Here is a 22,174-nt window from a genome sequence, read left to right on the forward strand (position 1 = left end):
AAGAGATAGAATTTTTCAATATCTTAGAGACTTCCCTGCGCAGGTCATCGCCATACAGGAAACACATCTCCTTAAAGCTGAGACCACTGAACTTTTAAAGAAACAAAAATGGATAGACACTTTTGTATGTACAGATCAATCCGCAAATATCAGAGGGGTTTTGTTCATTTTTAAAAAACAGGCAAAGGCCCAAATTGTGGAGCCTTATGAGGATCATAGTGGGCGTTGGCTCTTACTAAGGGTTTCACTGGACGGTTGGATATGCACAATGGTAGGCTATTATGGTCCAAACCAGGACGACACTTCGTATTTAGATACCATCCGGGGTCATCTACTAGCCTCTCAAGACCCTATAATTTGGGTCTGGGATTTTAACATCGTCCTTGATCCTAAACTTGACAAATCACCAAACTCCAGAGCCTGCGTGTTCTCTAAATCCAGACATGTCCTGGGGATAGTAATGGCACAGTTGGGACTTGCGGATATTTGGGGGGAAAGGGCTGGGGATAAGCTGGGGGTCTCCTTCCAGAACCTAAAATATAAGCATGTGTCAAGGATAGACTATGCATTGTCCAATTACAGTCTTAAAGACTCACTGGATAATATAGTATATCTTCCTTCCCATCTTTCTGACCGTTCAGCTATTCTATTTAGTTTAAAATCTGGCCAGCTGCCTAGATATCCTTCATGGTCCTTCGATCGCACCATTTTATTAGAGGAGGACGAAATAACTTTCCTTCAATTGGAGACTCAATTTTTTCTTGCGACCAACTTAGAGTCTGCAAACATTTCAATTGTTTGGGACGCCCTGAAAGCCTTTTGAAGGGGCTCTATAACCAGCAGAGCCTCCCACAAAAGAAGAATATATGGAAAATATTAATAGCCTCGAGACTGAAATGAAGGATATCGAACAAAAACTAGGCGCCCATATCGGCTCAAGCGCCGATCAAGAAAAGCTGGCTTATTTGAAAAGCCAACTTGAAAATATTCTACAAGCTAGAGTTGCTATGAGATGGGAGGTCAGCAAAATGTCCCATTTTGAATTTGGAGAGGCAGCAGGCAAGGTTCTTGCCTGGAAAACAAAAGCTGATCAAGTCCAAAACCATATTAGAGAGATAAGGGTGGAGGGAGAACCCGCGCCCCGGATCTCTAATACGGATATTGGAAGTGCATTCCAGGGTTTCTTCCAGGCTATCTATAAGGAAGATATTTGTGTAGATCATACAGAGAGAATTTCCTGGCTTGGCAAAGTCTCCTTGCCTAGACTTTCATTGGATCAAAGTAGGCGTCTGGAGGAAGAGATCACGGAGGAAGAAGTGAGTAATGCCATCAGAGGGTTGAAGCGAGGGAAGGCGGCCGGCCCCGACGGTTTACCGGGGGAATTGTACCGGGTTCTCAGTGAGGCTGTCACTCCAATCTTGGCTACTGTTTTTAATAATATTCTGCTGGAGGGACTTGTCCCACCAAAGTCATGGAGTGATGCGACTGTAGTCTTGATTCCAAAACCTGGGAAAGACCCGACTGGTTGCGGGTCTTATCGCCCAATATCACTTCTCAACATAGACTATAATATCTTCACTGCCATCCTGTCTAACAGGCTGGGGGGTGTAGTCGACTCTATTATCCATCAAGGCCTAAATGGTTTCATAAAAGGGCGTCAATTAGCTGACCTCACGCACGACCTGATCGGGGCTATAGACATTGCTTCTACCTTCTCCCTTCCTCTGGCTACCCTCACTTTGGACGCTACCAAAGCCTTTGATAGGGTCAATTGGGCTTATCTGGCTGCGGTCATGAGAAAATTCAATCTAGGCGACAGCTTCTGCCGTGTGATATCTCTCCTTTATAAGGCTCCAACGGCTAGACTTCATGTCAATAACTCCCTGATAGAGGCCTTTAACAAGGGGAACAAGGCAGGGCTGCCCGCTTTCCCCCCTCCTTTTTAATCTTTATAATGAGCCTTTCGCTCAGGTTCTCAGAGAGGACCCTAACATCCCCCCTTTTAGTTTTGGCGTGTGGGAAAGGCGTGTAGCTCTTTATGCAGACGACATTCTTATTTTGACATCTGACCTAGACCTCGCGTTTCCCACAGTTATTAAGAGGGCGGAGGAGTTCGGTAAGATCTTCGGGTACGAGGTAAATGCCAACAAAACCGAAATCATGGCCTGGAAAATCAACACTACACAACTCGATGTGGCTTCCTCCATGCGCTTTCTGGGAATCAGAATTATTCAGGAGGTCGGAAAAAACGCAGAATATAACTTAGATCGGGTCTTTAAAGAATGTCAAAAACAGCTAAAGTCTTGGACACACCTCCCCTTATATTTCTTGGGGAGGACAAACTTAGTGAAGATGTCTATCCTTCCTAAATACACATTCCTTTTCAATTCCATCCCTTGGCGTTCAATATCAAAAAGTTAGATAAATGTCAAAGCGAGATTAATTCCTTTATTTGGAATTACAGGGCCACTAGACTGGCGTGGAAGAAGTTAAGGCGAAGAAGGGATAAAGGAGGGCTGGCACTACCTGACCTGCAATATTATGAATGGGCCTTTCAGCTGTCCTATTCCAGAATGCTTTTAAAAACACCCTCGAATTCATCTAGGGAGAAATGTTTCGGGCTATGCTAGTAGGGGCCGATCTTCCAGCTGACGGTTTCCTTTTCAAGTTTGGGGATCAAAAATTCTTCAAAAAGGTCAAATTAAAATGCCTGCAATCTTTGGCCAGTAGTTGGGCAACAATCAGGAAAAAATTGGGCTTAGCTACTTTTCGAACCTTGCACCTTTATGGGACTCACCGGGTTCTCCAGTTTGTCTTCAGGATAGTCTGGCAAGTCCCATGAGGGAAGCCGGGATTTCAAAATGGGGAGACTTGCTGGAAGAGGGGTCAATGGTTACATGGGATGAGTTGCAGGAGAGAGTTGGGCCGGGATTATCAAGGTTTAAGCATGTGCAGTTGTACAGCTGGGCTCAGGCAATGTGTAGGAAGGGGATTCTCCTGGGTAAAGCTAGTAACTTGGAATATCAGCTGGTGACAAGGCCGATGGGGGGCAAAGAGGTCACAATATGGTACTGGGCGATCTTGGAGGAAATAGATGGGGACTTCAAGCTCCCCAATGAGTTATGGGGAGGCGAGATGGAGATTCAGTGCGAGCAGCTGTGGATGGACTCTTTCAATCTTTTGCACAAAATAGTGAAACCAGCTTGGCTGAGGCGAAACCACCTTTTCTCGGCCCATCGTGCATATTTTTCTCCCCTAAAGCTATCAAAATTCCAGCCATGGAAAAAATGCAACAAATGTGACCTGCCAGAAGCATCTGACGTGCAAATGTTTAAGGACTGTCCTTCCATATGCCGCTTCTGGGAGGAAGTGAAGGCCTCTCTGAACTCTATTCTCAGTACTACATTGGACATTACTCTCCCATTAATCATTTTTGGTACCGACGATAACATCTCTGGTCATGCAAGATACTTCCTCTTCTATGCAATCCTCTTGGCAAGGAGACAAATATGTAAGTTTTGGGTGGACATTGTCCCACCAACTCATTCGGGCTGGCTGACGTCCCTATATGAAGTTTCTAGGGTGGATATGGCCAGATCGTGCACAAAAAAAAAGCTAGCCTTTTGGGATTTATTAGTTCAATGGAGATCGGATGTCTGTTTTTTTTTTTTCCCCGGGTCCTATGATTATGCCTTTTCTGCTTCATGGACCTTTTTGGTATGGGTCCCCTTCGGTCAATATTGTGGTCCAACAGGTTGTAAAATACCTTGATGGAGTTAACCAGCTAGCCCTCTTTCTGTCGGTCACTTCTTCCGCCAATTATTAAGTCATCTGTGTCCTGGTGTGAGTCATGAACCTTGACTCTTGGGCTTCCGCTCACGTAGACACGTAAAGGTGGTCGGTGTTTCCGACATGAGGGTAAAGGCAAATGAGGACAAAAAAAAAAAAAGAGCCATCAAAACCGCATTCAGTCTCTCACTAAAGTAAAACTAGAGGCTGATTAGAAATTCAAGGAAAATCCATGTGGGGAAAAAGAAGGCCAACTCTACTAATGAAAATGGCAAAAATAAGGCGACAGCTAGATTTACTCCAGAAGGAATCCTCGGAAAAGGTCCTCCTATGCCATAAACAGAAATTTTCTGAACAGGTGAAAAATGCAGATAAACACCGAGCTGCGAGGCTAACTCTACTAGATGACTAACTCTACTAGAATCTCAAACATATGTGGACAAGATGACCTACGCCAATGACACCCAGCTTATCCTCTCCCTTACAAAGGACCCAGAAACCACCAGACTCCACTTCCAAGAAGGAATGAAAGACGCCACAGCTTGGATGAACAACTCGGAAAAGACCTGGTCCTTGGACCCTCCCCCTCCGCGTGGGACAACTCCTGGTGCCCCTCTGCACCCTTCCTGACGGACAACACCCAAAACCTCGCTCCTCCCTCACCATGACCCGACAGATCAACGCCGTCGCCTCCACCTGCTTTAACACCCTCCGCAAGACCTTCAAGCGGATCCCCCCTGAAGCCAGAAAGGCCATCACCCACGCACTCATAACAAGCAGACTGGACTACGGAAAAGCCCTCTAAGCTGGAATCAACAAATCCCTGCTACGCAAACTCCAGACCATCTAGAACACCGCGCCCAGACTTGTCGTCGGCATCCCACGGCATGAGCACATCACCCAACACCTGCTAGACCTTCACTGGCTCCCTGTCGAGAAGAGAGTAACCTTCAAGCTACTCACCCAAGGCTACAAATCCCTCCACAACAGCAGACCCAAATACCTCGACGAAAGAGTCTCCTTCCACGTACCCAAAAGGAACCTCTGCTCCGCCGACCTCGCCCTGGCAGAAACCCAGTGCATCCACAGAATCAGAGCGGGTGGAAGAGCCTTCTACGTCGCAGCCAAAGCCTGGAACTAGCTCCCAGTCAGCATCCGACATTCCCCTACTCTACACACCTTCAGGAAGAGCCTCGAGACCTGGCTCTTCGGCTGAGTAGCACGCTTTAAACCCCCTGATTGATTGATTGATAAGAAGGAACACTTACAGGGTCAGAAGATGACAAGATGGACACCAACCTTGCTTTCTGCAGGACACATTATCAAAGACAATCCTGACAGGTGCACGCCATAGTATCTCGCACCTATGCATTTACCCTGACTCCCACAGACTACCATAGCTGCCTTAGACACACCTTTTATGCAGAAGGAGGTAGCATTAGTGATACGCACACTCGTATCACACAAGGCCCCTGACCCTGACTGCCTAACTAATGGATTCTATAAAGATTTTCTTCAATACTGACCCCACATCTCACCACTCTCCAAGACTTTTCAAGAAACTGGGGATGTAACAGATGCTATGGGCGAGGCTGACATAAGATTCACACGTGCGCCTGACAAGGTTAGGGAGCAGTGCTCATCCTACAGACCGATTTCCCTTCTTAACTTTGATCTTAACAGTTACATGAAAGTCCTAGCAAACAGACTGGACAAGTGTTTGATGTATTTGATTGATTCGGGACAATCCTGATTCATTCGTAACCACCAAACCTTTAATAATATATACAGAGTCCTATCTTATCGTAAAAGCAAATAGATGCAATATCCAACTGCTCACCCTGGTGATTGATGCAGAGAAGGTGTTCAACAGGGTGGAGTAGGCCTTCCTCCAACAGGTTCAGGACAAGGTGGATGAGGGCCCTATCATGCAAAAAAGGTATTTGGGCAGCCCCCCAATCTGCTAGGGTGGGGATCTTAATAAGCGAGATGAGGATGGATAGTTTCATACTGTCTCATGAGTGAGGCAGAGTTGCCCCTGTACACTCTCTTATTTGCGCTCTCTATAGAGCCATTATCCAAACTTGTTTGGCAAACCTACTAGGTACGGGAAATGGGCTTTGATGGTGTACAGCACAAAATTCACTTGTTCCATGATGACATCATGTTGATATTGATAGACCAATGCCATGATAGCGATTCTCCTCCTCCTACTTTATTTTGGTGCTGTCTCAGACTTTAAAATACACTTCAGCAAATCTGAAATCTTGGGAGTCAACATAGTGGGTAGATCAAGGTCCTTTTAGGTGGACAGAGCAATCTATTAGGAACCCAGCGGTGAAAATCACCACAACTCTACAAGGATTGTGTAAGGCGAAGTACCCACCTCTAATAATCAAAGTAAAGAATGACTTGAACAGATGGGGCCGTTTGTTATTTCATGGATGGGCAGCCATAGCCCTCAAAATAAATGTCCTTTACAAACTTTTTCGGGTTCTCCCCATGGCAAGCCCCGCCTATGATATGCATTTTCTGCAGCAGTCATTCAACCAATTTATTTGGCAAAACTGTAGACCCAGGATGGAGAGGAAAGGTCTGCAAAGTACTAAAACTTTGAGGAGACTGGGTTTACCTGATATTAAAATATTTTATATAGCAGTGTAATTGCGTGTTGCCTTTGAATGGTACAGTCCCTCCATGAAACAGAAAAATATTGGCCCATCTTGGAAATTAATTTAGTAGACATACCTCTCACGGACCGGTTGTGGCTCCCAAACAGTGCAAGACCAAAAGTAACTTGCATATCAGATATGATACGATCGCTCATGGAACTGTGGGATTCCGTCTGTAGATCCCCAGCAATTATGACCTTTCCCTCTTCCTTTCCGTCCATTCTCACAAACCCAGATTTCTCTTCAGTTTTAGACACGCCTGTAGAAAAAGGGGAGATTGCATGGTTGTGAGGGGTATCTTCCAGAACAAAATAATTAAATCATTCACCCAGTGTCAGACAGATTTCAGACTATCTGAGAGCGAGCTATAGATGTTTTGAAGTGTGACAATTGGCAATGCATTCCATGTAAGAGGGTGGGCTGAGGCACCTAACTCCATTTTAAAAATTGTTTCCCACCTATGATTTTCCCCAAGGTCTTTCTGCTATTTATGCAACACTAAAAACTTTAATAGTGGACCACAAATGGTCTTATGTGCAGAAGTGGTAGTCAACACTATTTGGGGCAGTGTGGAGGGTGGAAGGGATAAGATTGTGGATAAATATACCACAATCGATCCTCAGTGCGTAGGAAGGGGCACATGCTATAAAATCATGTACGAATGGTATCCAACACCACAAAACTAATGAATAGAAATTCTACCCAAACATGGATGTTATGTTATGTGAATTTGTAGAGCACGGCCCATGGAGATTGTTGAAGTGTGGAGAGATGTGGTTATTTTGGCGGATGTTCAGGATGAGTCTGGCGGCGGCGTTCTGGGTGCTTTCGAGTCCACGAAGGGCATGGGCTGGGATTCAGATGTAGAGGGAGTTTCCATAATAAAGTCTGCTTGTGATAAGAGCCTGGTTGACCCTTCGTCTGGTGTTCAGTGGATCTATTTGAAAGTCTTGTATAGAATTCGTAGGATGTGGAAGCATGATGAGGAGACGGCATTGATCTATCTGCTTATGTAGAGGTTGGTGTCTAGTTTGATCCCGATGTTCTTGGTAGGGTCTGCATGAGTGGGTGGGAGGGCAAGTTCGGAGAGCCACTAACAGGCATCCCAGTAGGAGTAGTTGTTGCCATAGATTAGGATTTCGGTTTTATCTGTCTTGAGCTGGAGGCAGTTGTTTTTCATCCAAGCAACAATGTTGCTCATGCAGTTGACAAAGTGTTCTTTGGCGGTGCTGGTTGAGTCAGTAAGGGAGAGGATGAGATGAGCTCTGTGTCGTCGGCATAGGGTATTTTGTTGATGCCATGTGCTCTGCCAAAGTCCACGAGGGGCGTAATGTAGACGGTGGAGAGTATTTGGCTGAGTGACGATCCCTGGGGGACTCCATGGAAGAGTTTCTTGGGTTCTGAGGTGTAGTGGGGAAGCCCAACTGGTTGAGTTCTTTCTGTGAGAAAGGAGGATAGCCATTTGAGAGCCGATTTGCAGATCCTCAAGTAATGAAGCTTTCTGATGAGTGACTTGTGGGAGACAGTGTCGAAAGCTGTGGCAAGATTGAGGAGGATGAGTGCGGTCATTTATCTTCGGTTGAGGATACTTTTAAGGTCATCGGTGGCCGCAATGAGGGCTGTCTTTGTGCTGTGGTTGGTGCGGAAGCCTGTTTCAGAGCTGTTTAGGAGTAGATGGATTTTCAAGTGGTCTGTGAGTTGGGTCTGGTTAGCAAGTGTTGGTGGGAGAGGAAGGTATGTCTTTGCATATTTGGTGGTCTGACCCCATAATTGTAAACTTTTGGAAGGAGATCTATAGCAACATAAATGGGGTGATAGGTTTCCCTGTCCCATTGGACCCGACCATAGCCATCTTAAGCATTCAACCCAGAAGATAAAAGAGTCTGAGGATGGATGAGTGGACTGCCATCACCCACGTGCTTTTGGCAGGGATACTATTTTGGAAAACTTGAATAGCACTGATGTGCAGGAGTGGTCCTGTAGACTTTGCAATGTCCTTTGGATGGAAAAGCTCTCTGTATTTCAGTGAGAAATACAATAAATTTGTGTTTTTTGACAACCCTTGATTGAGTGTTTGCAAGCGGACGCATCAAACTTGAAATACCCTCGTTCTTTGAGAGCGGTTACAAACTTCATCTGCGGTGTACCCCAAGGATCCTCCCTCAGCCTGACACTGTTCAACATTTACATGGCCCCGCTTGCACACGTTGCCCGACAGCACAACCTCAACATAATCTCCTACGCCGACGACACTCAACTGATCCTCTCCCTCACCAACGACCCCATCACCGCCTAAGCCAACCTCCATGAAGGAATGAAGGCCGTTGCCGACTGGATGAAAATCAGCCGTCTGAAGCTGAACTCTGACAAGACGGAGATCCTCATCCTCGGCTCCAACCCGTCAGCCTGGGAGGACTCCTGGTGGCCAACAGCACTGGGGGCAGCCCCGACCCCCACCGACCGCGCACGCAACCTGGGAATCATCCTCGACTCAAAGCTCTCAATGACCAAGCAAGTCAACGCCGTCTCCTCCTCCTGCTTCAACACCCTCCGCATGCTCCACAAGATCTACAGATGGATCCCAACAGATACAAGAAAGACAGTCACCCAGGCCCTCGTCAGCAGCAGACTCGACTACGGAAACGCCCTCTACGTGGGAGCCCCGACCAAGCTCATCAATCGACTACAACGCATCCAAAACGCCTCGGCACAACTGATCCTCAATGTACCACGACACGGCCACATCACCCTCCACCTGAGAAACCTGCACTGGCTCCCCGTCAACAAGAGGATATCCTTCAAGCTCATCATCCACGCACACAAGGCACTCCACAAGACCGGCCCAGCCTACCTCAACAGACGGCTCACCTTCTACACCCCCAACCGCCAGCTACGCTCTGCCGACCTCTCACTCGCCACCGTCCCGCCCATCCGAAGAACAACCACCGGCGGGAGATCCTTCTCCCACCTTGCGGCCAAGACATGGAACACCCTCCCAATGAGCCTACGACAGACCCAAGACCTGTTGACCTTCAGGAGGACACTAAAGACCTGGCTGTTCGATCAGTAGCCGCCCCCACCCCCCCCAGCGCCTTGAGACCCTCACGGGTATGTAGTGCGCTTAACAAATGACTGATTGATTGATTATTTGACAAACGTCTAGCCTAACGGAGCACTAGAACACCGAGCAGTCCAAATTCAGCTCCAATTGTTCATGACCACTATGTAGAAACTGTATTGAGTGGCAAAGCGCCTAATGAAGGATGCACTATATACAGCTGGGTGGGGCATGGTTGGGCGGGGGGTTTCTAAAGGGTTATAGGCCCTCTATCTGGGTACACCACAAAGAGATTGCAGACTACGCAGAATGCTGCTGCTTGGCTTCTTCTGAATGTTCTGAGTCACCAATCTGTAAAAAGAGGGTTAAAGGACCTCCACTGGTTCTCAGTTGAGCAGAAGGTCCAGTTTAAGACTCTCTCACTTAACAAGAAAGGTCCCATCTTATTAAGACCATAGCTAATTGCTGGCCTGGAGAGAGGACACGTACTGCACGCATCATAGGTATTAATGCCGCGCCCACCCATGAGAGCCCCATCATGTTACATCCTCAGTCATTAATCTAACCGATTTCGATTTTGGCTCCCACACTTGGACCACGGGGTTAACAGTGTAACCTAAAGTATATTTGCTTTTTATCTACCATATCCAACACCCCACACCGCTAGTCTACTCACCTTTTATATACTATTCGAGCCCTGATGAAGTTCAATTCTCATTGAATTAAATGCATTGGCTGGAGCCTGTTTTATGATAACATTTGAATAAAAGAATTTAACACAAAGGAACTTCTGTCTGTTTACATCATTTAGAATAAGCTCATATAGTGGTGCACCTCTCCACAACCATTCATCTTGTTATCTGCTTGGCAGTTTGCACCCAACAACAGCAGGTGCAGGAGTTGTTTGTGCACACATCCACAGACTCTGATTAATTGCTACGGAAGGAACTTAGCAGTGAGGTGCGCCCCAATAGTCCTCCGTTGCTCTGTCTTCTTGCCTGACCATTAGCCACCCTTACACCCCTGGAAAGCTACTTAGATCATCCTCAGCACATCTAATGCAGGTCCCTAAGTTTAGCGGATCCCGTTGAGGTGGCTGTTCTTTCTCCCAAACTTTGGAACACTCTTCCTCTGGAACTACGTCTACTTCCCAACAATGCCCTGAAAATGTGTCTATATTTCAATTAGCCCTGCTGAGTGCTGGCTAGTACAACTTCTGTTAGCTACGTGCTATATAAGACCTACAGAATAGAATATCTCAAATATTTTCTTAGGAAGTTTTGTTTTTCCCATGTGAAAATAATAAAAGTTGCACAAAAAAAACATTTGCCAGGCCTAATTCTATCAGTTATGAAATTCATCTTCAGAAAACTATCCTTTCTACTCGTCTAACTCTGCATTTATAGCAAGATTAAAATCGCCGCCTGTTCAAACACCATTGCTAGCAAAGGGATTTATGCTAGAAAAGCATTTTGACTACAGTTTGGAACATATAAAGAATGTATTTGTCAGGTCCAAATGCCACCATACCAACCCTTCACTATTACAAATCTACCTTTCTGATCGGGTTTGTGGTCAGGCGGTTGGAAGAAAAAGGTTTTACTGAGAGGATAGCTAGCCACTGCAAGAAATCTAATTGAAGTGAGAAATCTAGATTTAGGTTAAGAATATTATTAACGACTTCAGATTGTTCGGGACTTTAAGGAATGTGCTCCAGGTATCGCTGGGTGCTTTGAGAAGTCTACTGTATTGAAGAAATTGTGATTCCAAGATCTCAGATGTTGGCTGTGAGTTCCTAAACATTTTACTGTTCTGAAATAAATCTCTCTTTAGCAAGCAACCTTTCCCTTTCCATCTCGGTATCGACTTTGCAAGCCTTACAGAATGAAAAATGTCATGGTTATTGCAAAGGAAAGTTTTGATTGTATGAAGGACACTGAGGTGAGGATTATACCCAAAACTCTTTTATTCTTCCATCAAGCAGTGCACAAAAGCCTACATTTGTATGTTAGTCAATAGTTGAATAGTTCCAGGATTCTCCTCAGAAGCCTCTGAAGTCTCTGAGCCTGTGTTGCCCTTTTTCTTCTCATTCAATGTTAGCCTGTCACCACCTACAGCCTCCCTCGTGGAGGATTTAGAGCCTGGATGCAGTTGTGTTTCAGAAAAGCCTCTCTAACATGCGTGTCAGTTAGGCCAGTTATCATTCCTGTTATGTTTTGCCTTACCTCCTGATGGTCTTGTGGTGCCGACATCTCCATTGTGTTTAGGGGCAGCTACAAACTGATGCCTGACTTCCTCAAACGAGGAGAAGTCGCTCCCTTGCTAAAGAAACCAGGTGCTGACCCAGGTGACCTCAGCAGCTTCAGGCCTGTCTCCAACCTCCCCTTCCTTGCTAACATACTTGAGAAATGTATTCTCTCCCACCTCAACCAACACATTGACTTCAACAAGCTTCTTGATTTTCTCCAGTCGGGTTTTAGGAAAGGATGTAGCACCGAAACAGCCTTACTGAATGTAGCAGAAGACCTACACAAGTCGCTAGACACTGATAGATGCTGCCTACTCATCCTCCTAAATCTGTCAGCAGCCTTCGACATGGTTGATCACAAGCTGCTTCTAGAATTCCTCCAAAAACAGATCGAAGCTGATGGCCTGGTTTTGAAATGGTTAACCTCATATCTACATAACCACTCCCAACAAATAAAAATACACAACTCAATCACCGATGTTTCCACCATAACCAGGGGTGTCCCCTAAGGTTCAATCCTCTGACCTACACTCTTCAATATACACATGGAACTCCTCACCACCATACTCAAATAAGCAAACATCATATATCACCTCTTTGCTGATGACACCCAGCTTTACATAGAAGTATCCTCACTAGAGGACTTGCGATGGTTAAACACCACTCTCAGAAAAGTCCAGAACTGGCTCTCTCACAACCACCTGACACTCAACCAAGATAAGATGGAAATCCTGCTCCTATCCAACAATGCAAAAACAACAGTTGTCTTCCCTGGACCGGAATCAAGCATTCTAGGACCGGTTTCTGGCTATCAGCCGTCTTCAGCCAGGATAGCTTGACTCCAGTGGCGTGGAGAGCACGGGACTCATGTCTGAGCATACCCGAGTGGTTGTGAGAGAGCCAGTTCTGGACTTTTCTGAGAGTGGTGTTTAACCATCGCAAGTCCTCTAGTGAGCATACTTCTATGTAAAGCTGGGTGTCATCAGCAAAGAGGTGATATAGGATGTTTGCTTATTTGAGTATGGTGTTGACTACAGAGCACACTAACACTTTACAGATATTAGCAATGTTTCAGTTTGTAATTTTAAGATGATAGGGCAGTTGAAAATATTTTGTTTGTAGTCCTAATATACCTGTGCACTTATTAGGTGCTGGAACATGGCTACTGTAGCTGGACATTTCTCAAAGTGAAGTGCTGATAGCAACGACCTAGGTCCCATTTCATCTTTCGGGCAGTAACTATAGCACCTTTTGCCTTGATGAGGACTCTCAGCTTTTAAATCTTGAAGCAGGCTTCAGAACGGAATGTGGTGGATATCATTGTTGCTTTATCGAGATTGGTAAAGCAAGATAATGTATTCTACTGTGTGACTATGTACCAAAGTGATCATGCATTAGCCGTGAAGAGTGCCACCAGAAAAGGAATGAATCGAGTTGGCTGTAGCTGTGGTTATGATTGTGACTAAATAAAGATTAAGAATTATGATTGTGACTAATTAAAGATGAAGATGTTTTTGGTGCCCATTGGAGACAGGCATATTTAATAATTGGAACTTTATGATCAATTGCCTTCCAGCTCCGGATTATTCATATTTTCAGCTTTTAGGGAAGTCCCTTTTGCCGTTAGGGACTGGTGGATGTGCATAAAAAAGCTAAACCATTAGAATGCTGGGGAGTGCAGTGTTATTACCTGCTTCTATTTGTAATTTGTCCACATTCAGGGGATTCCCCTTTCCGGGTGCTGCATTAGGACACTGGTATGTCAACCAAGTACAACGCATTTACTCGCACATCTGATGTTTAGCTTTTATTGACTTTTACAGTCCTTGGTGTGTGAGCCCCTTGGATTATCTGTCGATGGAAATATGCTGACGGACTCCCATGACGGGTCCAAAGAGTTTAGATCTCATGTTTAGATTCCATAGTCACTACTACCATGTGCTGTTAGCCCAATACACCAGTTTCTAACAGGGTTAAAATATTCGGTTCAACATAGTGATAGATGGTAGATTTTAGTACCCCTTTGTAGCTTGCTGTGTGGTCTCTCTAAAGAATTATTTTCCCCTTGCAAGAGACCATTCTCTAGATATTGATCAAGATGGCCGCCCAAACAAAACCCTCATGACAAAACTATTACTTCAATGGATTAAACGTTTTTTTTCAAGGCCTGCCTGTTCCATCTCACTTTATTTATCTAAAATGATATAGTCTGGCAATTTTTCTGATTTTAGATATTTGTTCTGTTTTTTTCTTAACAATATAGTTGCTTTGTTTGTCTAGAGGATTGAATTCCCATCCTTCTCTTTCCAGTGATGTTACTTCTCCACAGCGAAGATTTCGCATTCCTTGAGGAAAAAGCTCTGGTCACTGAGAAAAGTGGAGAAAATGGAAATAAAATATAGTTCATTTTCAAATAACTTAATCAAAACAGAAATCATGGAAGCAAATTCTTATAGTTAACTTTGCTTATGTTTACAGGAACAGATAGAAGTAAAGGTCTGGAAAAGCCTTTAATGCATGTGATGTTTCACCGTTTGATTTATTCTGTTAATTTTCAAACAGACTACGCTCACATTGAGCTATACTGCTTTATAGTTCTTGGATTGAGGCTGCTTTAACTATCTGTTGTTTATAGACATTTCTTTCCTCTTCTTGTGTTTGTTTCTCCCCTGGAACTTCTTAATTATCTTTTTGTCTGAATGATTTGTATCCTTCCACTATTTACATTCAAGGAACTACTTTTTCTTTTGCACACAAGACTCCTTGGGAGTGCATGTTTCTTCTCCCTCTATGCTCTGATTTCCCTGTCACATCTCTATTGACCCACATGCTGTGTTGCTCTACAGCTCACTTGTTGCTTCACCCACCCCTCTGTGGTCCGTTCAGCTTTTTTTTGTCTACCCCACTGTACTTTTCCGTTGCTCCCCTGCCCTGTATTGTTTTTTTTTTGTCTTTTCAGTTTATTTATTTTATTTAACTTAATCGAAGTGCCCGACAGCTGTGATTTGTAACCAAGACATACCTTTCTCCTTTTTGCTGTTAGAGAAAGGAGCGGACTGGAATGGTAAATAAAAATGAGAAAAAAAGTATAAAACCAATTGGGAGTCATATTTGCTTTGCCAGTGCTTGTTTTATCATGAAAGGTAGTCCTATTCCAGCGCAGTATTAATAAAAGAGACATCAAAGTACTTTGTGCAGAATATCAGTAACAGCCGCAATTGAACAGGTTGCCCAAATTGAAAACAAGACTGGCACTAGAACTAAAGCATCGCACTCTGGTGCTCAGATAAACTAAAAGACCTCAGACGGCAATGTTGGAGGTGAGAATGGAGGTGGGGAGCAACTATCACTTCAGAGGAGAAACGCAAACATAAAGAGTGTATTTTCTTATATATGCGTGCCATTGTGGCTGCAAAAGCCTCCTATTATGTTAACAAACTAGGATCTGTCTGCTCCACCCCCAACAAACTCTTCAAAGTGGTCAAAGAGCTCTCTACTCCCCCAGTCGACTTATCATTGGAGAACTCCCAAAGCTTCTTCAACAATATTGCAGTTTATTTCAGCGATAAGATCCTGAAGATCTTCTCTGACTTTAAGGTTAATGAGTATAGGCCTCCCCTCACTATTGTATTGTAATTGCATTTATATAGCGCTTACTTCCCCTGATGAGGCGTTGAAGCTCTTTTTCAGCGAGTATGATGCTACTCCGGGACCCATAAAAGATTAGTGGTGAATTAGTATAGTGAAAATATGAAAGTAATTTGATTGGTGGATACGTTAGTCAGATTATTTGGATTGAGAAAGATAGTGGAGGGATAGGGAAGGGAAAAAACTGTTTGCATTTATATAGCGCTTGCTGCCCCTGATGAGGTGTTGAAGTGCTTTTTCGGCGAGTAGCACGCTACTCCGGAACCAATAAAGGATTAGTGGTGAGGGTGACAGAAGATTCTGAATAATCGGTATTCCACCATAAGAATGTCTACTTTTCCCCCTGTATCCTTCATGAAAGTAAAAAATCTTCTTATGCACTTGACATCTTGTTCACCGGATGACACCTGTCCTTTCAGAGTTTTACAACTTGTTCCGGATCAGATTACAACTTTTTTGGAAAAGGTTTACAACCAGATATTAACAACAGGAGTGTTCCCATAACTCTGGAAGGAGGTAGTAGTTATTCCCCTCAAAAAGAAACCTAAATGAGATCCAGAAAACCTTAAAAAACATTCATCCAGTTTCTGCCTGCACCGGACTATGTTTTTGAAAAATATATTAGCCAGGAGCTGGCCGAGTTTATAATCAGCCAAGACCACCTGGACACCTGAGCGGTCGTAGTACTGAATCGGCACTGGTTGCAACAGCAGATTCGATTTGTTGCCAGGTGGATAAAGGAGGTGATGCTTGATCTGTCTGCTACATTTGACACGTTGATGCAAAGATTGCGCCTAGCAGGGTTGAGCGATACCACTTTGGATCTTCTGGGTTCCTTTCTGACAAATATGACCCAAATTGTCAGTTGTAGGTACTTCAAGTCGGAACTATTTCAGCTCTCTTGTAGGATTCCGCAGGGGTTCTCCCTTGGATACAACCTGTTTAATCTTTGTTTCCCCCAGCAAAACTGGTGGGGTCATTCGGCTTTCAGGTGCTGTCCTATGTGGATGATACCCAGATCATCATCTTGACATCTAACAACAAGTTGTCAGTTGCAGAGAAATTCAAACTCTAGTTGACGATTATCAGCATTTGGATGAAGGATAAGGGTTTGAAATTAAATGCCAAAAAGACGGAGACCTTGGTCTTTGGGGAGCAACATTCTGTGTGGTCTGAATTGTGGTGATGAGAGACGTGTGGTCCTCTACCTACACAGTTGTCGCCACGAAAATCCTAGGGATCACTTTTGATAATACCCTTACCTTTGACTTTGTTTGACAGGAGTTCTTGTTTTTTTATCATTAAAATTCGGAAAAAGATTTTCCCTCTTAGACATTACGCAGGGAAAAATGTACATTTTTGGCAACCGAGGTGGAATATCTGGGTCATTCCATCTCGTCAGATGGTGTAAAACCAAAGAGAGACTTGCTAGCTTCTATAAAATTGGCTCCAGTCCCCACCAACAGAGACCAGCTACGCTCATTTATTGGGCTAATCGAGTACTATTCCAAGTTCGTGAAGAACTTTGCAAGTAAGACTGAACCCCTAAAAGAGCTCATGAGAAAAGGGATCAAGTTTTGTTGGGAGGATGATCAGAAGAAGTGTTTTGTTGACATTAAGGAAGAAATATGCAATGCAGGCATTTTGGTTCCATTTGATGTAGATGGGAAAACCATCATTACTGTGGATGCAAGTGATACTGGCGTAGGAGCTGTGTTGTCGCAGTGTGACGGCACCAATGAGAAAACAGTGGCATTCGCTTCCCGTACTCTGACTACCACTGAGCGCTGTTACTCTGTGATAGAAAAGGAGACCCTAGCAGCCGCTTGGGGTGTAGAGTATTTCAGGATGTATGTGTGGGGGCGTAGATTCAAACTCCGCACTGACCATAACCATTGTTGAAGATACTCTCACCAGGTGGAACAGGAAAGGGGTCAGCCAGACTAGCAAGGTTGGCCTCTAGACTACAAGAATACAATTTTGATGTTAAGTTTATTTCAGGTTGGCGCAATGTACAGGCTGACTGCATGTCACGACTGTCCTTGAATTGGGAGGATGTAGACAGGACAGGAGTATCCAAAAAAGAAAGTGAAGGGGCCATCGCCAGTGTCGCAGATGTAGTTCAGTGGAGTGACGGCGCAGTCAGTAAGAAAGAGTGGGTGGAAGCTATGTCTAAGGATGAAGTACTAAAGAATGTTATGAATCTCATTTCCAAAGGTAGACGTAGGGAGAGCACCTTGCCTATCAGCATTAGACCTTTTAATGCAGTCATTGACGAATTGTCAATCGTTGCTGGTCAGGTCATCGTGCGTGGAGACAAAATAATTCCCCCATTTGACATTCGGAAAAGACTCTTTGACTTGGCGCATGAAGGGCATCTGGGCCAAACCATTACGAGGAAACGGTTGAGGAACAAATTTTGGTGGCCTGGTATGGATGGTGAGGTGGTCGATTGGGTAGAGAGGTGCAGTGAGTGCTGCGAAAGTGAGAAGCGACTCAAGGTGGGACCCCAATCTGTACCAAATTCCATCCATGACCCAGGTGTAGTGTGGCACAGCATATGTCTCGATTTCATTGGGCCTATGCCGGGTGTTCACCCCAGCAAAAGATTTGGGTTAGTGGTAATGGATGTTCATACTCGGTGGCTCATTGTCTACCTACTCCCTGAAATTACCACTCAAACTACCATTAAGGTTTTGCGTATGATTTTCAAGGAGGAGGGTCATCCCGCTGTCCTTATTACGGACAACGGGACTCAGCTAACTTCTGGTGAGATGAGAGAATTTCTGAGTGAGTGTGGCATTAAACACACGTTCACGACTTTGTACAACCCGCAATCCAATGGGATTGTCGAGAGAGCCAATCGCATGATCAAGGGCGCGATAAGTTTGGCAATAACCAATAATCTTGACATTGAGGAGACTCTGAGCGAGTTGGTATGGGCCTATCGCACGACAGAAAATGCAAAACCAGGAGCTATTCCCTTTGTCGCCATGCGAGGTAGGAAACCAGCTTCCAAACTGGTGCCTCCGTGGATCAGAGAATTGGTTGAAGGAAAGAAAGAGAATGGATGTGATGTGAGCATTCCTGAGCATGCTTCCTGTAGAGTGCACGACAAGGAAAAGAATGTGTCCAGCATAATTGCTGGTGACTGGGTCAAGGTCCGTTCCGGACGCTGGGTAAGAGGCTTATGCAAATTTCGAGGACCCTTCCAGGTAAAGGAAGCACACCCATTCTATGTTGTGTTAGAGAATGGTGAAAAGTGGAACCTACGTAGGGTAGCAAAGTACTGCTCACGAGATCATGTTCCCAAAAGCGTGGTTAGTAAAGTGTTTACCAAGAATTCATGTTCTGGGTACATGTTGGCTCATGACAGTCAATTGCTCAACAGTGCCCGCACAGGTGTAGGAGTGAGGGCACCAGGCCCTGGTGGGGATAACCTGAGCAATAGTCAAAGGCCATTTAACACAAATGATGACTCCCCTGATCTCCATAGAGCTCAATCCTATCAGAGACCCTTACGGGCCAGGAGAACCCCATAGCATTTGCATGACTTCATTGTCGGATGATTTATTGTCATATTCTATGCTTCTGACATTTACATGCCTTTCCTTCCTCTTGTTTTCCTTTTCATTCCCTACCTGCGTGTAGAGGAAAGGGGGGTATGTTGTGACGTCATTCCGCTCCACGCACCGCCGTGGAATGCTGTAATGCCGAAGGTTCTATGCCGAGCGCCGGATGCCAGCTGTCAGTTCTCACAGGCTGACTGCAGGCGGCGGGCGCGCTGATGTCTTGTTGCTTATGTTAATAAAGCTCGTTATCAACTCACCACTCTGTCTCATGTTGTGGCTACAACACACTAGTTATTGCATGAATAACAGCATGCCTTGACTATTGCTATGCATCATACTTAAACATTAATAAGTCATCTCTTAAGAAACTGCAGGTTATTCAAAATGCAGCAACCCACCTGGTGTTGGATGCACCTCAACTCCTTTCAGTCAGGGAAGGCTTGTGTTCCCTGCACTGGCTGCCAGTTAAGAAGTGGGTGACTTTTAAAGTGTTCTGTATGGTCCATCTGGCTCTGCACCTTCAGGGGCCATTAATCCTGAGTAGACCATATCATTGGTACTTCCCTAAGAGACAACTTAAATCTTCCTCTCTTAGGAAGGTGGACAGTCCAAGAATCCGGAAAGCCATATAAGGCAGTCGCTGCTTTTCTGTAGCAGTGGCTAAATTATGGAACACACTGCCCACAGACATTGCGATCTTAAAATCCTATATGACCTTCGACAAGCTACTGAAAACATGGCTTTTCTCCCTTCTGTAATTGCAGTGCAATCGTTTCTATTTGGTTTTATTCACTTCAAGTGGTAGTGCTTTGACGCCCATGGGCATAGTGTGCTTTATGAATATGTAGATACAAGTACAATATGACAGCTCAGATATTTATATTGTCTTGTTTTATTTAGCTCATTTGCATTAAGGTAGGTGATTAGCTAAGTGTGTGAAAGATATACAAATGTAATTTACAGTGACCATGTTATTTTTTCTGGTTTTTGCAGAGTTCCAATGGTCCTGTAAAGAAGTCTATGCGTGAGAAGGCAGTAGAGCGGAGGAATGTAAACAAAGAGCATAACAGTAACTTTAAGGCGGGATATATTCCAATTGATGAAGACCGCCTTCATAAAACTGGCTTGAGAGGCAGAAAAGGAAACCTGGCTATATGTGTGATTGTGATCCTATTTATCTTGGCTGTTATCAATTTAATTGTGAGTATATGTAACTTAACACATTGTGTCAAATATTGTAAGCACGTTTTCCAAATCGAAAATGTTTTTGTTATACACCTAAGTAATCTACATGGTTGTTTGCCATTTAAAATAATACACAGTTGATCACGTGGTATTCTGTAGTTTGAAAGGCACCCAGGTAATGGTATTTTTGGAAAATTGTCAACAAAAACCACACGAGTCTAGATAAATCACTTTATCTCCTTGTGCCTGAGATTGTAACTAGGCTTAATGTAAATATCTAAAAGAAACTATGCAGTGTGCTCTCTAGTACTATCCCAGCCTTAAGACTCCCCTCCCTTAACTTGGTTTAGGTAATCTAGGGGCCAGATGTACGACCGTTTTTTGCAGTCGCAAAGGGAATTTCGGGCCCTTTGCGACTGCAAAATAATTCAGCCCAATTTACTAACCCTATTTTTTGAGTCGCTAATTAATTAGTGACGTGCAAAATAGGGTTAGCAACTCGCTATTAGGAAGGGGCGTGCTGAGGACGTCCCTTCCTAATAGCGAGTCGATAACTCATGTATGATTGTTTTGCAACTGCAATTGCGGTCGCAAAATACTTGCAGTTTACCACCCTTCTCAGAAGGGTGGTAAGGCACTCGCGATCAGGTAAGGGTTCCCAGGGGACCCCTTCCCTTTGGGAATGCATGCGCAAAGAGCAGGCAGTTGTCCCAGGGACCACTGCCTGCCCTTAAAAAATAAAACTGGAAAGTTTCATTCTTATTTTTTAAATGCATCCCGTTTTCCTTTAAGGAGAACAGGCTGCATTTAAAAGTAAAAACTGTTTTATTGACAAAGCAGTGCCAAACATGGTGGTCTGCTGACCCCAGCAGGCCGCCATCACTGGGAGTGCCAGCCATTCCCAATGGGATCGCAAATTGCGACAGCCTCATTAATATTCATGAGGCATGCAATTTGCGACCCCATTGAGAATCGCAAACAGTGTTTGAGACACTGTTGTACATTGGATTATTCGACTCACAAATTATGATACGCAATTTGTCGCAAAGTGCCACATCCTCTCCCCCACTGAACACCATACTGCCCCACTGGAAGAAACTCACACTGCCTTCAGCCAGCCACGGCTCGTGCAGGGCGTTACACTGGGCGGTGACGTCAGGCAGAGGAGGGGCAGGGTGGGGGGTTGTAAAATGTGGGATATGGACGATGTCAGGTAAGTACCGGAAAAAAACCAACGAAGTTCGTTACCCGCGCTGCATCACCAAATGTGATGCAGCGCGCGCAACGAACTTCGTTTTTTTTTTTTCGATACTTACCTGACATCGTCTATATCCTGCATTTTACAACCCCCCACCCTGCCCCTCCTCTGCCTGACGTCACCGCCCGGTGTAATGCCCTGCACGAGCCGTGGCTGCCTTCAGCTGCTACCCAATTGTGCCCCAGCAGCGCTAAAGCTGTCCCTGACCATCACTATGAGGATTGATGTTTTGTGTGTGCAGAAGAGAACAAGCATTTGCAATGCAATAGGTCTCGCATTTATGCTAGTTTAAGCTACAGCTTTCATGCATGCGCGTCGTTTGGCATCACGAATTATGCCAAAGGCAGTGCAATGATTGCACTGAAGGCATGCCAATCATTACTTGTTGCCACCCTGTCTTCTTTTAGGCACGCCCACCGGGATTGGATCTTTTACCCGTGGCGTTACACTATTGCCTTTAATTTCTAGGGAAGCACTATTTGTTTCCCCTTCCGTCTGTCTCTCTCAAAGACACAGACTTTCCTCTTCTTAGCGCGAACAGCCGAGTCATTATTTTGTCTGGATTTTCTCAGCCTCTGACGGCGCGCCCAGGACCATGGAAATACCTGTGAAAATGAGGGGGAGACACCAGACGGCAGCACAGCAAAATGTACTAGTATTTTCCCTTTTGATATATATAAATACAGATAAAGGAAAACTTGTTTTCCGTCTGTATTCATGTAAAAATCCATAAAAACGGAAAAC

General features: G+C 44.7%; 1 protein-coding gene across 1 annotated transcript in view; it reads left to right on the forward strand.

Moving 5' to 3' along the window:
• Positions 1-22,174, forward strand: part of SGCB (sarcoglycan beta) — a 275,364-nt gene that overhangs the window by 66,199 nt on the left and 186,991 nt on the right. Inside the window, exon 2 of the mRNA XM_078678200.1 lies at positions 19,981-20,187. Within this exon, the coding sequence (XP_078534326.1) occupies positions 19,981-20,187 (207 nt within the window). The remainder of the gene's footprint in view (positions 1-19,980; positions 20,188-22,174) is intronic.

This window comes from Lissotriton helveticus, chromosome 2_2 (genome assembly GCF_964261635.1).
Source record: "Lissotriton helveticus chromosome 2_2, aLisHel1.1, whole genome shotgun sequence".
Taxonomy (NCBI): domain Eukaryota; kingdom Metazoa; phylum Chordata; class Amphibia; order Caudata; family Salamandridae; genus Lissotriton; species Lissotriton helveticus.